The sequence below is a fragment of the Aythya fuligula genome, chromosome 9 (genome assembly GCF_009819795.1).
Source record: "Aythya fuligula isolate bAytFul2 chromosome 9, bAytFul2.pri, whole genome shotgun sequence".
NCBI classification, from domain to species: Eukaryota; Metazoa; Chordata; class Aves; order Anseriformes; family Anatidae; genus Aythya; species Aythya fuligula.
In genome coordinates this window covers 25,697,401-25,712,376 of record NC_045567.1, presented here as the reverse complement: position 1 = coordinate 25,712,376, position 14,976 = coordinate 25,697,401, and the positions used below count along the sequence as shown (strand labels likewise).

At 50.5% G+C, this 14,976-nt stretch overlaps 1 protein-coding gene across 2 annotated transcripts; it reads left to right on the top strand.

The window, feature by feature from the left end:
* The first annotated feature begins 503 nt into the window (after positions 1–503).
* Positions 504–12,144, top strand: P2RY1 (purinergic receptor P2Y1). 2 transcript variants are annotated; one of them, XM_032193118.1, is made up of 3 exons: positions 504–717; positions 4,848–4,971; positions 9,225–12,144. In XM_032193118.1, the coding sequence occupies exon 3, from the start codon at positions 9,293–9,295 to the stop codon at positions 10,382–10,384; it is 1,092 nt and encodes a 363-aa protein (XP_032049009.1). In that variant the 5' UTR covers positions 504–717; positions 4,848–4,971; positions 9,225–9,292; the 3' UTR covers positions 10,385–12,144. The 2 variants fall into 2 exon arrangements, with proteins under 2 accessions (XP_032049009.1, XP_032049008.1); XM_032193117.1 differs by lacking the exons at positions 504–717; positions 4,848–4,971 and adding an exon at positions 8,578–8,735.
* Positions 12,145–14,976: the final 2,832 nt, after the last annotated feature.

Here is a 14,976-nt window from a genome sequence, read left to right as displayed (position 1 = left end):
GAATCAAAGTGGCAGATAGAAACACTCAGAGTTTTTTGCCTTTCTACATAGGCTCATTATGTTTTTAAGTCAGGGCTGATCTTCCCCCCATTAAATACAAGACATTAAAATCAATCATTAATAACTCTAAAAGGTCTGAGCAACAACAAACATACTTGTGTTTGAACATTAACAGAGGTATTTTTCCTTGATGACAGATTCTTTAGATAAATTCTAGAGATTATAAAACAGATTCTGTATTTCCAATTATTTTTCTCCGGTATATTTTTAGAGTAGGCTCCTGAAATAAGCTTCTGAAGCTCCAATTTTGAAAGCCAAAGGTTAATCCCTTAAGAGCTCAATAAATGCTCATTACGGGGATGGAAAGCATTAGCGGGTGCAGGCAGAAAGGAGGGGATGAGCTGGCACTGCTGGCCATCGGCAGGCTGCAGCACGGCCGGGGTGAGCTGACCTGCTCTTCGGGGGGAGAAAAGAGCCCCAGAGTCACCAGCGGGGACGGGAAGTCTGCTTGGTTTGCCTGAACCGTCTCAGGGGAGCACCTCATGGTTTGGATGCTCCTGGCCTCATTTATCTCCATCTCCTGGGGGTCTCCATGGCCAACACCAGTTTCCTCTCCCCGGGCATCTCCTGAGCAAAAGGCCAGCTCCTGCAATAAGGGGACAGCAGGAAGGGCGAGCGCGGAGCAAGATGCTGCAGCTCCCATCAGGTGGAAGCCAGGTGAGTCTGTCTGTAGGCAGGATTTAAACAAGGGAGCTGGGGACTTGGTGACAGAAAAGTCCCTGCAGCACTGCCACTTCCTACCATAAGTACAGTGCTCCGGCTTTTGTAGCTTAATATGAAGCTGTGGAGCTGTGACTGTACGTTAAATTAGAAATGGCCTTAGTAATGATTGCCAGGGTATTCGTTATCAGCATGCCTCAGTTGGCATTTCTTTTTCCTTTTTGTTATGCTCTTTTTTTTTTTTTTCTTCCCCCCATTTCCCCCCTCTCCCCCCTTCCAGGTACTGATATCTCTCTTTTTGATTCCTTAGCATCACCTCATTCCTAATTGTCAGTGGGAATTGCCTGATTTTACCTCGAGTTGTCAGAGGTGTGTTGGAGCTGTGTAGGACTGCTGGGCCCACGGCCGTCAGGGTGCTCGGGGACACAGCTGCGAGGTCTCCCTTCCCGGCCATTAGAGGTGCCTGCGACCCACACAGCCAGGGAATAAGGAGCCGGGTGGCCGTGTCTGAGCAGCAGCGCTCGGAGAAGGAGCCTGGAGTGGCTGTGAGAGGTGGAGATGGCAGGATAATGAGAATGGCAACAATAGCTGCAGGAGGCATGAAAGAGGGCTTGCCAGCCCAGGCATCGGAGCAGACTTACTGCTCAGGGTGCTCCTGTCCTGATCTGCTTCAAACCTGTCACGAGAGAGTCCAAAAAGAGAGACTTCCAACACTTAGCTTGAACTCCTGACACTTCTTTGTCATTACTATGTTTTCACATATTCCCAAAATAAAATTAAATAGAATAATGACATCAAGAAAGCTAAAAATGCCTGGATTTCATAATGCAGCAGCACTAAGCTGAATAACTTAGTTTCCATTTCCATGAGTGCTATTTTTGAGGCCCTTCCTTTCCTGGGTTAGGCCCTTTGGACAACAGTGTGGGAAGGAGCCTGTGGGGGGGCCTGCTCCCAGGGGCCCTGCTTCTGTCACCATCAACTAATTTAGAACTTATCAGGAAAGAAAATGTGGGCACAAAACAAAGCAAAGCTGGTGGATAAAAGCTCAGAAGGGCTTTGTTGTGTAATTTTTGCTACCAGCAACAAGAGTTCACCTGCTCCTTTTAAACTGCTGTGGTTGCTCCCTCCAATCCATAGACAATACACTAGATTTTTGCCTATCATATTATTATTATTCTCTGATTTTTTAACCTTAGCTTTTACAATTTTGTTTCAGATCGGTTTTAAAATCTTCTTTCTGGTGTTTCATTCACAGTAAGAAAGTTTGGCATCTGAAAATGTCTTCTGGTTTTAGAACTCCTATAATTTTAATGTTGATAAGATTTATTTTAACCACATAAATGACCTGATCCAAATACCATATAAAAATGTCAAGAAACAATTTTGCCTACACTTAAGCGGGTTTATAAAGAAATACCAAAAGGGAAACTTGACTGAAAATCCAATATTATCATATTTTCTGACATCTGCTAAACATTAGCAGATGATGTTTACCATTGCCATGATTTGCCAGCGATGCAATTACAGGTATTTGCTAAATAACGTTTGCCTCCCTCTGTTCCAGAGCGGCTACCGGTGCCTGTCGTACCCCTCAGACACGGGCACCCCCAGCAGGCAGAGCAGAGCTGAAACTTGCCCTGGGGTAAGAGGTGAGGACCTGTGCCAAAGCTGCCTCCAGCGTAAACCAGAGCCAGTTCTCGCAGCAGAGCCAGGGTGGGAGGCGCAGGGGCTCGGCTGCATGGAGAAATTCGGTCCCAATGCAGCAGCAGCATGGATGTAGGGGTGCACAGGGCTCTGGGGGAGCCAGTGGAGCTGAGCAGGGCTGGAAGGAGGCAGTAGGTGCCCAAAGGGACCCTGATCCCCCCCCGGGCTGCCCCTGCAGCGGGGACACCTGCCTTGTGCACTTCACTGCAGCACCTCAGAGTGAGCGCCACGTTCATTCCCCTCGGCACATGAGGTAGCAAGTACTTAATTGAAATACTTAATTTTGCGATCTTCACTGTTTCCTGCCTGTTTGTCTTATGGCCATTTGAGGAAACTGCGTAATGCGAGCGTTAACGCACTATTAAACCTCAGTAGAATTGTCTCTCTTGGCTGGTAGCTGAACAAAAGACCTTTTCTTTTGAGAACAGTGATTTCAATTTAAAATGGCAATACAGAAAGCAGGCAAGATGCTCCCTGCTGTAATTAGAACAAGTTCCCCAGCATACTGTTATCTTTAGACTCCGGAAGTGTAGCCGTTCAACTAGGACTTGTAAGTCACTTCCATTAACTCTATTTATTGCCGGGCTGTATCGCACGGCTATCGCAGCGGCAGGGCTGATCGGAAACTGTTTGCATTTTCTGAAACACAGAAGGCATTCCGGCACGGCAGTTCAGTGCTTTTTTTTGGTTCATAATTTTAAGAAGGTTTAGTTGGTTTATAATGTTACTAAAGGCAAAGAGGGAGAAGAAAAGCCATATAATTCATCTGTGTGGGAACATATGAGAGTCGTACTGGGTGTCTGTTGGGCCTTACAGATAAAGCACTCTGATTACAGATAAAGCACTCTGATTTCTCTTGCTTTCCTTTCATGACATACCCTTTATTGATTATAAAATTATAACCTATCTATAATCCAACCATAAATATGAAATTATAATCCTTCGTGCTCAACACTGTGTCGTTCTGTCTTCCAAAGTTCACCCACTGTTGGGACTCTGCAGCTCCTTGGGGCTTACGTTCTGCTGTGTGCATCTCTCGCTAATTAGCCCGTGAACAGCTTTTGTTTTCAAGACAGCAAAATGTCAGTTCAGATATTAAAAATGCACACAGGCGCACTCTCCTCTCACTGGGGCGGGGGAGAGGAGCTTCTGAGCCTGAGCAGCACGCGCTGGGGTGCGTCTCCTCCAGGACCCTGCGACCGCAGGATTTTGTCACCCCCCGGTAGGGGACCGAGCCTCCACGAGCAGCAGTAAGGACAGTGACTTCTTATCCACCGGGACAGCGAGCATGGAGGGCAGTGCAGCAGAGAAGCAGAGATGTTGGCAAAAGCACCAGCTGAGCTTCGGGAATGGCTTCTGCTGGCAGTTTCTGTGAGCGGGGCGGCAGCTCAGCTAAGGCTCGCTTTCAGCCAGCAGTGCATGTCATATCTGCAACAGACATGCCTGAAAATCCTTATCAGCTCTTCAACTGCCATTTCCCAGGTTTCCTTTCCAAGGCAGGGCACACAAAGGCAGCTCAGGCTTGCAGGGCTGAGCAGGGCCCGTGGCTGTGCCAGGGCTCGGTTGGGGATGCAGCAGTGTGGGGTCGGGGTCTGTGCCACCCGCTGCCCCTGCCCCAGCTTCTCGGGGCACCTGGCTCGTGTGCTGCATCCAGCTGGCTGCTGCCCTGCTCTGCTCAGGCGAGCTGGGGCTGGAACTGCAACAGAGCACAGAAACCCACCGTGACAGCCCGTCGGGGTGGGAAAGGGAGTGCTAGGCACCTCTTGTGGGATATTTTACAAGCCTCTGCGAAGTGAACCTGCAAAATCCGTCACTCCAAAACTGATTAGGGTTTGAAGTGGTTCAGAGATGCACACACACAGGGTTTTCAGACAGGCGCCTGGCCCACGTTGCCCAGTGTGAAGGAGTGTGATGTGGTGGGCCAGGAGAGGCGCCGGGCTGCCCACAACACACAGGTCTTGCTGGCGGTGCTGTGCCAGGGCACGGAGGGACAGCCACCACCCGCAGCGGGCACCGTGCTGCAGCCCCGCTGCTCCTGCTGCACCGTGCTCACCCCGCGCTCACTGCACCCACTGTGCGCGGGCAGGGCTCCACTCCAGTGCCTGCTACCACGGTCAGAACTGCTTTTGTCTTCAGTGCTATGGGTATTTCTGTCCTGTACACCACTTCCTTGCCAGCCTCCAGCCTTCTGCCTCAGTTGCTAGTGGCCACAAGTTCCTGTAGGAGGGTAGCAGGAATTGCTCACACTCAGCACAAAAGCAACTTTCCCTGTACCTATCTGCTCACCCCCAAATGTTCCAAATATGTTCACTCACAAGTTCAGGCCATACCTGGGCATTTTCAGCATGCGAAGCTAGAGCTGGCAGGAAACGAGATGGTGTAAATAGCCATTGCTAACAGTCTGTTTTCTATGTATTTTAAAGTATTTTTAGACAGACAAGGATGAGCTTCCTTTTTTTTGTACGAAGATGCATTTGCCCGAATCCTTCAAGCCAAAATTTCCCAAGCTCTCAGCTGTGTGCAGGCGGCTGCTCAGAAGTACAGCAGGTAAGGGGAGACATTAACACGGAGACAAAAAATAACGCCTGGCAAGAACATCACGCACCCGGGCGGTATGGGGGGCTAGGGACTAGGGGCAGCTCAGCCTTCGGGCAGCGCCTGCCGTGGCTGCAGGGCACACACAGTGTGTGGGGCAGCCCGGGCACCGCTTGGCCCCTGCCGAGGCAGCAAGAGGGGGCTGAATTTTGGGGATCTGGATCTCGGGGATGGTGGGGGCTTCCTCTCCAGCCAGGGCAAGCAGGTGCTGGCAGCCCCCCGGTGCCTGTCCCCCCCCGCCCCACACAGGGGTTGTACCTGTGTGTGTGTCCGCACGCACATTCACCTCCACCGCAAGCAGGCGTTGCAGTGATCTATGGATCTGAGCCCGAGGCTGGTTCGGGTCCATTTTTCTTCCTGGCACACTGAAATACTGAAATCTGTGCCTAAGTTTTGCTAACCAAAACCAACAGGTAGCAACAGCTGGATTTATGTCCAGCCCGTTCCCTTCGCACACCCACACACTGCTATAGTTCAGCATTAATTGGGCTGACTGGGAATTTCCATTTGCTCGCTAGCGTGCTTTCTTCTCTCGTTAGGGATACATCATCCCTTTGAGTTAAATCAGCTGTTAAAAGAACAAAACATTCAGTTTAATGGAAATCAGTGGTATAAAATCCTAGATTTTGCAGAAAGTGCGTTAAGAGGCAAAGCTGGAAGGAATTCAGCTTCAGCTATACCAGCTAGAAACCTATTCAGCTACAAAAGCATATGCTGGAGTTATGGAGGAAAAGGTGCTAATGTAACATGTTTTATGGTTGTGCTCCAAAATAAGAACAGATTAGTGATACAAGCAGGAAGACGCTAATTTGCTGGCTGCAGATGAAGTCATGTAACAGTATGGCTGCTAAAAAATATGCCTTTTTCTTTACTCACTTAAGAGCTTGGACCTTTAACTGTTGAAGCACTGCAGTCAGGATGTGCACACTTAGCAGTACATGAGATTTCCGCTCCCAGCACTGCCAGGCTCTGAAGGGAGGTGCCGAGACATGGGCTGGGGATGAAGCAGGAGGGACAGTGGCTGCTCATGGACCTCTGGTGGCACAGGGCAGTGGCAGTGTCCTCGGCAGGTCCGTGGTGCCGAAGAGCAGCGGAGGAGGGAGCCTCATGGCCCTGTGCTTGCCTCCCTCTGCCCCCCATCAGGAGTGGGACTGGCCCCCGGCTGGCAGAAGAGGGGCAAAGTAACGAAGGCAGAGCTACCAGGTGGGGTGGGCAACGCTCAGCAAAGAGCCGGATACCGAGCAGCTGCATTAACTGGGGTGCATAAAGGGAAAAGGGAAGCCTGGATGAAGCAGGAGCAATAAAGGAGACAAGAATGCCAGGGATTTAAAAAATGTGCAGAGAAGGGAAACGTCTCTTCCCACTGTTCTGAGCAAGGACAAGTGTTCTGGAAAGATGCTGCTGGTGGTGGCATGTGGCAGCACCTGGCCAGCTGCTGGCACAGGTTCCCAACCAGGAGAAGCCGGAGCCATGCGTGGGCACCCTGAGGGTGCTGCCAGAAGCTGCAGGGCAGGCGGCAGCCCGATGCACGTGAGCAGCACCCTTGCAACGCTGTAGCTCCCGCCCTGAAAAATGAGGGGGCACTCAAGAAAAAGTTAGAGGGATGAGGCCGGTCTCTTGGAAAATCCTGCCCTGGCATAGAAAAGACACTGCAGATTCTCAGACCAGATTGTAAATGTGAGCTTGGAGTCTTCAGTAATGGATGAACTGAGCTGTAGCCGAGTGATGTGAAGCATCATGACTGGTGGAGATTCCCTTTGACCTTCAGGTTATTCATATCCTTCCTTAACATGCCTACCAGCCCTACAGGAACATCACACCAGCAGAGGTGCCACTTCCACACAGCCGTGACTTTGTGCTGGAGCTGGATACCTGGCGTCGGTGGCACCACTGCCCTGGGTGCCTGGGCAGACCAGGACACATGAGCACACGCTGCTGAGCACCCCCACGCTGGTGACTTCGTGCTTCTCAGGGTCTCGTGAAAATGACCCACAGCCCCTTTCACAGCTCTGCTCACAAGCCTAATCCAAGAGAAGGCAGAAAGGCCCCATGAGAACAAATGCCAGGCTCCTTGGGGCACACCAGCACAGGCACAGGGTCCGGCAGCGCAGCGGGCAGGCACCAGCAGCTGCCCCTGCCCAGGTTCGCATCGGGCAGCGCTCGGGCACTGACCTCTGGGCTCCGCCGCTTGGCTTTCCGGCGCTGCTCAGCTCACAGCAGCAAGCAGGCTGCAGATCGTGGTGCGTGTTTACTGATGCTATCAGTGCTGCTTCAGCATGACTCAAAATGTTCTCAAGACAGAATTCGAGAGCTGCCAAAAGAAGTGAGGCATTAGCAATGGGCCTGACAAAATCGCTAATGAAATAACAATTGCAAAGCGAAAGATAAACTGAAGGACCTCTTGTGTGCTAATAACATTGCTTTGTTTGTTCCATTTTAATTTTTAACACGATAATCCAAGTCCTTTATTCAAATAAACTCTGGTTTTGGCCATGCAGCTGATTCTCCGGGGAGCAAGATGATGTTTTTATAAATGAGCACTGTGGGCTTGACCCTGTTATAGTGTGCTCCTCGCATGTCTGCTCTGTGGGCTGGGCGCTTTCTCTTGTGGCAATGCTGTGGCTGAGGAGTAATTTTTGTTAGCACTTTAAAATCCTAGAGGGCACCACTGAACAGTTTAGCAATTTTTTATTTTTTTATTTTTTACAATCCATTCTTTACAGGTGCTGCTGTGCTTGTCTCGGTCCCTCCCTAGCCTTCCTTTCTCTCCATATTCAATTGTATTAAAACTAAAGTAATTCTTCACGGTAAATGTGCAGCCGGTGGATGAGTACCAAAAGAAAAAAAAATGAATGTATAAGAAGAAAAGGTCTTATTATTACAAAATCTAAGAAGTTGCTTCAAAGCTGTAGTCTGCGTAACTTGGCCCTGAGTAAATGCCAACTTGGCGACTCCATCTGCAGCCCCTTGCATATTCCTACAGGGGCACAATGCGCAGCTGATTTCCCAATTAAGCTCTCTCGACAAAGTAGTTTTATCATTCAGGCAGCCTCAAAAGTTTGAGAGAGGAATACATATTCATGAGGCACCAGCAGCCCTCCGTCTCAGGCGCAGCTTTCAGCTGGGAGCAGCCCGGGGCTCGGTGCGCCGGAGCCAGCAGGTTGCCACCGGCCGGGCCCCCCCGGGGGGCTCCAGGGAGCCGCTGCCACCCGCAGCACCGAGCACCGGGGGCTCGCCGGGGCCGGGCCCACCCGCGATCGTGTCCCGCGTGGGCGGGCGGCGGGAGGGGTGCCGGGGGGAGGTCTGTCTGTCCCGGGGGGGCGTCTGTCTGTCCCGGGGGGGGGTCCGTCTGCCCGGGGGGAGGGTCCCCGGGCGGCCCCGGCCCCGGCAGGGCGAGGGCGGGGAGCGGCCCCGAGCGCCGCCCGGCTGCGGGCGAGGGCGGTGCGGGGGGCGGGCGGCGCGCCCCTGGGCAGAGCCGGCGCCGGGAGCCGGCCCCCCCCGGCCCCCGCCCGCCCCCGCCCGCGGCCGGCGCGGAGCCTGCCGCGGCACCGGGGCTGCGGCCGCGCTCCCCGCGGCGGAGCCAGGCAGGGGCCGTCCCGCGGTTCCCGGCCGCCCACCCGCCAGCAGCCCCGGCCCTGACACGGGACCGGCCCGGCCATGGCAGCCGCGGGCGGGACGCCGCGCCCCGGCCGAGAGCGGAGCCGAGCGGGAGGCAGGTGGGGGCGCCGGGGGGCCGCGGGGGGCGGCGGGGGGCGAGGGCGGCGGCGGCTGCTCGGGGGCTGCGGGGGGCAGCGGAGCGGAGCGGGGCGGAGGGGCGCGGGCGGAGCGGCGGTGCCCCCGTCCCCGGTGCCCCCGGTGCCCCCCAGCCGCGGCACCGCCGCCCGGAGCTGCGCCGCGTCCCGGGGCGGCCGCCGCCGCGCTCTCGGTGCGCGCTCCGAGCCTCCCGTCCCGTCCCGTCCCGTCCCGTCCCGTCCCGTCCCGTCCCGTCCAGCCTCGCCGTGTCGAGCCGAGCCGAGCCGTGCCGTGCTGAGCCGTGCCGTGGCCGCGGCGGGCAGGGGGCGCCCCCCGGGAGGGGTTTGGAGCCCAGCGCCGAGCCCAGCGCCCAGCCGCACGCGTGGGCTCCCCCGCCGGGAGCGCTCGGAAGGCGGCCCGGCAGCCCGTGCATCCCGCCAGGCTCCCTTTGCGCTTGTGTCGCTGTCTTTCAGATGCGCCGCTGGCCCTGTAGAGACTTTGCTGCTTCACCTCAGGCTTATGTGACCCTGCTGGAAAGATCATGACCGAAGCCCTCATCTCTGCTGCTTTGAATGGAACTGAACCCAACCTGTTGTCCGGCAGCGGCTGGTCGGCGGGAAATGCCACCACCAAGTGCTCCCTGACCAAAACCGGCTTCCAGTTCTACTACCTGCCCACCGTCTACATTCTAGTCTTTATCACTGGATTTTTGGGAAACAGCGTGGCGATCTGGATGTTTGTCTTCCACATGAGGCCTTGGAGCGGCATCTCGGTTTACATGTTCAACCTGGCGTTGGCCGACTTCTTGTACGTCTTGACGCTGCCCGCCCTCATCTTTTACTACTTCAATAAAACCGACTGGATCTTCGGGGATATCATGTGCAAACTGCAGAGGTTCATTTTCCACGTGAACCTCTACGGCAGTATTTTGTTTCTAACATGCATCAGCGTGCACAGGTACACGGGCGTCGTGCACCCCCTGAAGTCGCTGGGGAGGCTGAAGAAGAAGAACGCCGTTTACATCAGCACCCTGGTCTGGGTCATCGTGGTGGCTGTGATTTCGCCGATACTCTTCTACTCGGGAACGGGGATAAGGAGAAATAAAACCATTACGTGCTACGACACCACGACCGATGATTACCTGAGAAGTTACTTCATTTACAGCATGTGCACCACGGTGTTCATGTTCTGCATCCCGTTCATAGTGATTCTTGGCTGTTACGGACTAATTGTGAAAGCTTTGATTTACAAAGATTTGGACAACTCTCCTCTCAGGAGAAAGTCGATTTACCTGGTTATTATTGTGTTGACAGTCTTTGCTGTGTCGTATCTTCCCTTCCACGTGATGAAGACCTTAAATCTAAGAGCCAGGGTGGATTTTCAGACTCCACAAATGTGTGCCTTCAATGATAAGGTTTATGCCACTTACCAAGTGACGAGGGGTCTGGCCAGCCTCAACAGCTGTGTAGACCCCATTCTTTATTTCCTGGCAGGTGACACCTTTCGAAGGCGGCTTTCCAGGGCAACCAGGAAATCATCCCGAAGAAGTGAACACAATGTGCAGTCCAAAAGTGAGGAAATGACTCTCAATATTTTATCAGAGTATAAGCAGAATGGAGATACAAGTTTGTGAATTAATGCGAAAGATTTGGGAACGGTTTGCAAAAATCCTCCACTTTGACAGAGTAGGACGCGATAGTGCTACAAGTGTGTGAGGAAAATTTATCAGTCTCTCAAACTCATTTTAGATAAAGCCTCTTTTTCTGATCTTAGAAAAAAAATTAACAAAGTAAGTGGAAGAACTTTAATCTTAATGGAGAATAACATGTCAAAATTCAGCTTTCCTTCTCCTTACAATGTTCTCGTTTCTTTCTGACTTGTGTCAGATAAAGTAAAATGAAGTAAATCCCCTAAAGGAAGAAAGCAATCAAAGTGCTTCTGTTTCAGTGACTTAGTCTCCCACACTCAAAGCGATCTTCATTAGCCTCCCTTTAAAAATAGGAAATAAAAGTAAGAAAGAGCAGCATCTTCTCTTCTGATGCTCAGTCCACATACTGAGCCTCGGTGCTGTCCTTTCACTCGCTTGCCATTGTAAACAAGTGTGTAAATCAAGGTCCTGGTGCGGCTGGCACACCTTTACGGTTTCATTATTTCTTCATCTACTTCTAGTGTTGATAATTATTTGGTAGTTTGGTAACGTTTATGATTCAGTCTTCGAATGCCAGCGTGTTACAAAAGATAGGCTTACCGACGTGTGTGCATGATTATGCTTTCAGTTCACGGCGGCTGCTCGTGGCAGACGCGGAACCCGCAGCAGACCGCCGCGCGGGCGGGTGGGTGGCTCCGGGAGCCGGTGCAGGCACCTGCCTCGCACCCGCGGGCAGCGGTGCGCTTCGTGAGCTGCTGCTGGTGCACGGTGTGTGCAGAGGGGCCGGCGGCCTGATCCTGCCTGGGCACTGCGTGCTGCAGCCCCTGCCCTTGGCCGCTCGTGGTTGCGGTCATCCTGCAGGTCTTTACGGGTAGAGCGCCAGAAACGTGTCTGCTGAGACTGGCCGTGCCTTGTAGAGGAGTGGAACTACATTACCTGAGTTACCTGCGGTTTCTTTTGGTGCGAGAATATTTCTGTTCCTGGCAATCTTTACAGAGAACATGAAAGTTGTTTCCCAAGAATATACCTATAAAAAACAATATATATATGGTTTATATTATATATATGTATAAATAATTGGGAGGGAATTAATTTTTTGGTATTGTGACAAATTACTGTATTAACAAGATGTTGCAATATACTACAGACTAAATCTACCCGTTTATTGTATATCTTCTCCAAATGTGGAATAGGTCATCTAAAATTAGTCAAGCTGAAATGTTGTGTAATACAAGAGCTAGTGATCAGAGCACAGATGAAACCTTACATGGGCAGTCATTCATTTCTCATATTTTTAAGAAATGTGTTTGAAAATATTGTGTGTTAAAAGTAGTATGAAGGCATGCTTTAAATGATAAATTTAGTGTACAAAATTAAGTTCTGTGTAATCCTAGGGGTGATTTAAGCAGATCCTCATTCCTCCAGTCTTCATAGTAAGAGTAAAATATTTATATTTTGCTTTCTGATTTTCAGTGGTTGGTAACAAACAGGAGTAGCCCTCGTTACTTTTTGACATCGTTGTAAAGCAGCTTCTGTTCAGACATACAGCTTCTTAATCTGCAAAGTCCCTATTTATTGAACTTATTTATTAGAAAACTAAATGTAAAGTATGTAAAGTGTGGTTCTCCGTGTTCATATTCAGAATTGGGCATTAATGGAAAATTTAACAGCATGTTTAAATCATTGTACTACTGTGTCTTCTAACAGAACATCTTTATAATAAACTCAATTCCACCCTGACTATTCACTCTTGATATATAACCTAGAGATAAATTAAACTACTAATATATAGCCTAGAGATAAATTAAACTACTGCTTAGGAAGCATAGCTTCTTGAAGCAATGTTAAGATCCCATTTAGCACTGTAAGATGAAAAATGGAGGGAGTGAAAAAATCCCAACCAAGGGTCAATTGCTAATTAATCCCTACTGACAAAACACTGTAGAATAGCACAGCCTATTTATATCACCAGAGAATGAGACTGGTTCAGAATAAATGACTTCTATTATGTGATTATTTGAGACTTCATTCAGCCGAGGCACATCTTGTTTAGAATGGCAGATGAATTAAGCAGAGGGAGCACATTAAACTATGATATGCTCTGGATCTGCTTCTCTAGGTTTAAAATTGTATTCATGTCCCAGAGTTTTGTAGTCTCTTTTTTCTTTCAGTTAGGAAATAAAATGTTCCACCAAGTCATGTCCAAAAAAAGGTCCTAAATGCAGAGATGCAGCAGACCAAAAGCCTTGCACCCAGGCTGGTCCTTCTGTAGCTGCTCAAAGTCTTTTTGCAGTGTGCCTCTCTAATATGACAAAGTTGGCTGGCTCTTACGCTGCGTATAATTCAAGAGCAACCAAATTGTACAAGCCCAGGTACCCCAGGTTTGGCATGCTGCAGGAGAAACCCACCTGTCTGCACAGAGAGCCTGCTGGGGAAAATCCCCCCCGAGATGCAAACGGCAGCACCTTCCCCACAAACCTGGGTCTTGAGCTCCTGGAGTGGATTTTGTGCACTCATCCTGAAGCAGCTGTAAGATCTCTCTGCTTCATCTTGCCTCACTGAAGAGAACTCTGCAATTTGACCGGTGTGGTCACCCGGTTCGTTGCTGAGGTCTGTGCTGATATTTTATTTAACAGAGACCCTTTTTACTGCTGAGCAGCAAGGGCAGGCAGCTTCCTGCAGCATCTTCACCCCACAGAGGTGTACAGGAGCCTCCCGCTGACCCCGAGAAGTATCATTAAACACAGTTTACACACACAGTTTGTTTTCCTTCTTTTAGCTCCTGTGACCTGGAGAGCTAACCCCTCAAACCACATCCTACTCCCATGCGGTTCCCAGATGCGCACACACCAAGGTGCCACAGGCAGCACTGAGACCTGCTGGAACTTGAGGCTGATCCTCACAATCTTATGTAGTTCCTGCTTTTTTTTTTTTTTTTTTTTTTTTTAAAGTGCTGTTGTTTTTGCAGTAGGTTAGTCAGAGGCACTGCACAATCACACCCAATTTGTATCTCCTCCCACCTGGCTGCTCGTTACCTGCAGCATCACAGAATCGCATGTGTTGGGCTGTCCCAGCAGCGGGGAGGCTGCTCGGGCACGGGGGACACTGCTGGGATGAAGACCAAGGCAGTGTGCTGGCTGCAGCCATGGGCTCCGGGGGAGCTTGGCAAGTCTGTTGTTAAATATTTCCCTTTTGGTACTTACCCTTACTACAGTAGTGAAAAACAGTCAGTCCATGGACATCCGTTTGGTTATTTGTAATGGGTATCATTGAAGAAGCCTTTCCCTAAGCCGCTTTACTGAAGTTCCTTTCTGACCTATCTGATATGCAAAGACTATGCAATCTCAATTACAGCCTGTGGGCTTTGGCTGGCATTGTTAATTAATTAGCAATGATGACAACGGGCTGTGTTAGTGGGAGCCAGATTCAGCTCATCAACTAACTACAAGACCACCTAAAAGCTCCATCTTCCCTCGTGCTGCATTAGCCTTTGACTAGCAAATGAAATCAAACATTTCATGATTATGCCTTTAATCTATTTTTCCTCTGTGTCAATATAGAAATCTTTTAATAAATATAAACCATTCACTGAAGATGCCAAAAGAAGTTTGAGGTAAATAGTTATTTATGAGCTTTAGACTTACAAAAGCATTCTACCATCATCCATGCAGAAACAAATTGTTATTCATTGATTATATTTTGCTTCCTACAGTTCATGGGGTTAATTTTTTTTCTCATTTCTGCCCATTAACGCCCACATATTGTAATCTTTAATACAAAATGAAATCAGTATGAAACCTACACATGATCTGCTGTCAGTTCAGAGATTTTCATAACATCTAGGATTTGAAGGTCCCTTACAACCGAACTATTCTATTCTACTCTATTTTTGTTTGTTTGTTTTGAATCCACTTCATATGATACAAAGCAGATGAAATCACGATCAAGAGTATCTTAACTGCCCCTGCTTTGCACAGCCAGCACTAAATGGCCTGCCAAGCTGCCTCCCAGCCCAGCCTGTCCCGTGGTGCTGAGGCACGGAGCGATGAGAATCTGCGGGACAACTGCTGCTGCTTAAGGAGGGGATTCCACAGGCAGCAGACCGCAGGCTTCCTGTTTATGTCCAAGGACAGAAATGAAGATTTGTTTTCATAGTGTCAGCCCACAGAATAAACCCTCGGTCACGCTGCGTGAGCCCAGCAGAAGGGGTCATGCTGGGCTTTCCTCTGCCTGGCATCCCGCTCCCCTCCTTCCCACAGGGACAGGGCAGGGGGCTGTGAGGCCGAGGGTCGCCTCGCAGAGGTCTGCCTGCCAGAGCAGCCTGCTCCTTGCATGCCCTGCAGTTGCAGGGCTGAGTCTGGAGCAGGCTGAGCACAACTCGCTTGTCTTGCGAGCTCTAATCCCTCCAAAACCTGGGAAGAATGCATCATGCAAAGCGTCTGCTCTTTCCCACTGTTGGAGCAAAGCCCTACCTGACCAGCAAGGTCTGTAACAGTTAAACAGGCTGGCCCCAGGGGGGACAGGAGACAGCAAACCTTGCTAATCACCTCGCCGGGATGTTTTTTCCCCTGTTACTA

Coding starts and splice junctions, on each gene's coding strand:
- P2RY1 (XM_032193118.1), top strand. CDS start 9,293: ATGACCGAAGCCCTCATCTCTGCTGCTTTGAATGGAACTGAACCCAAC.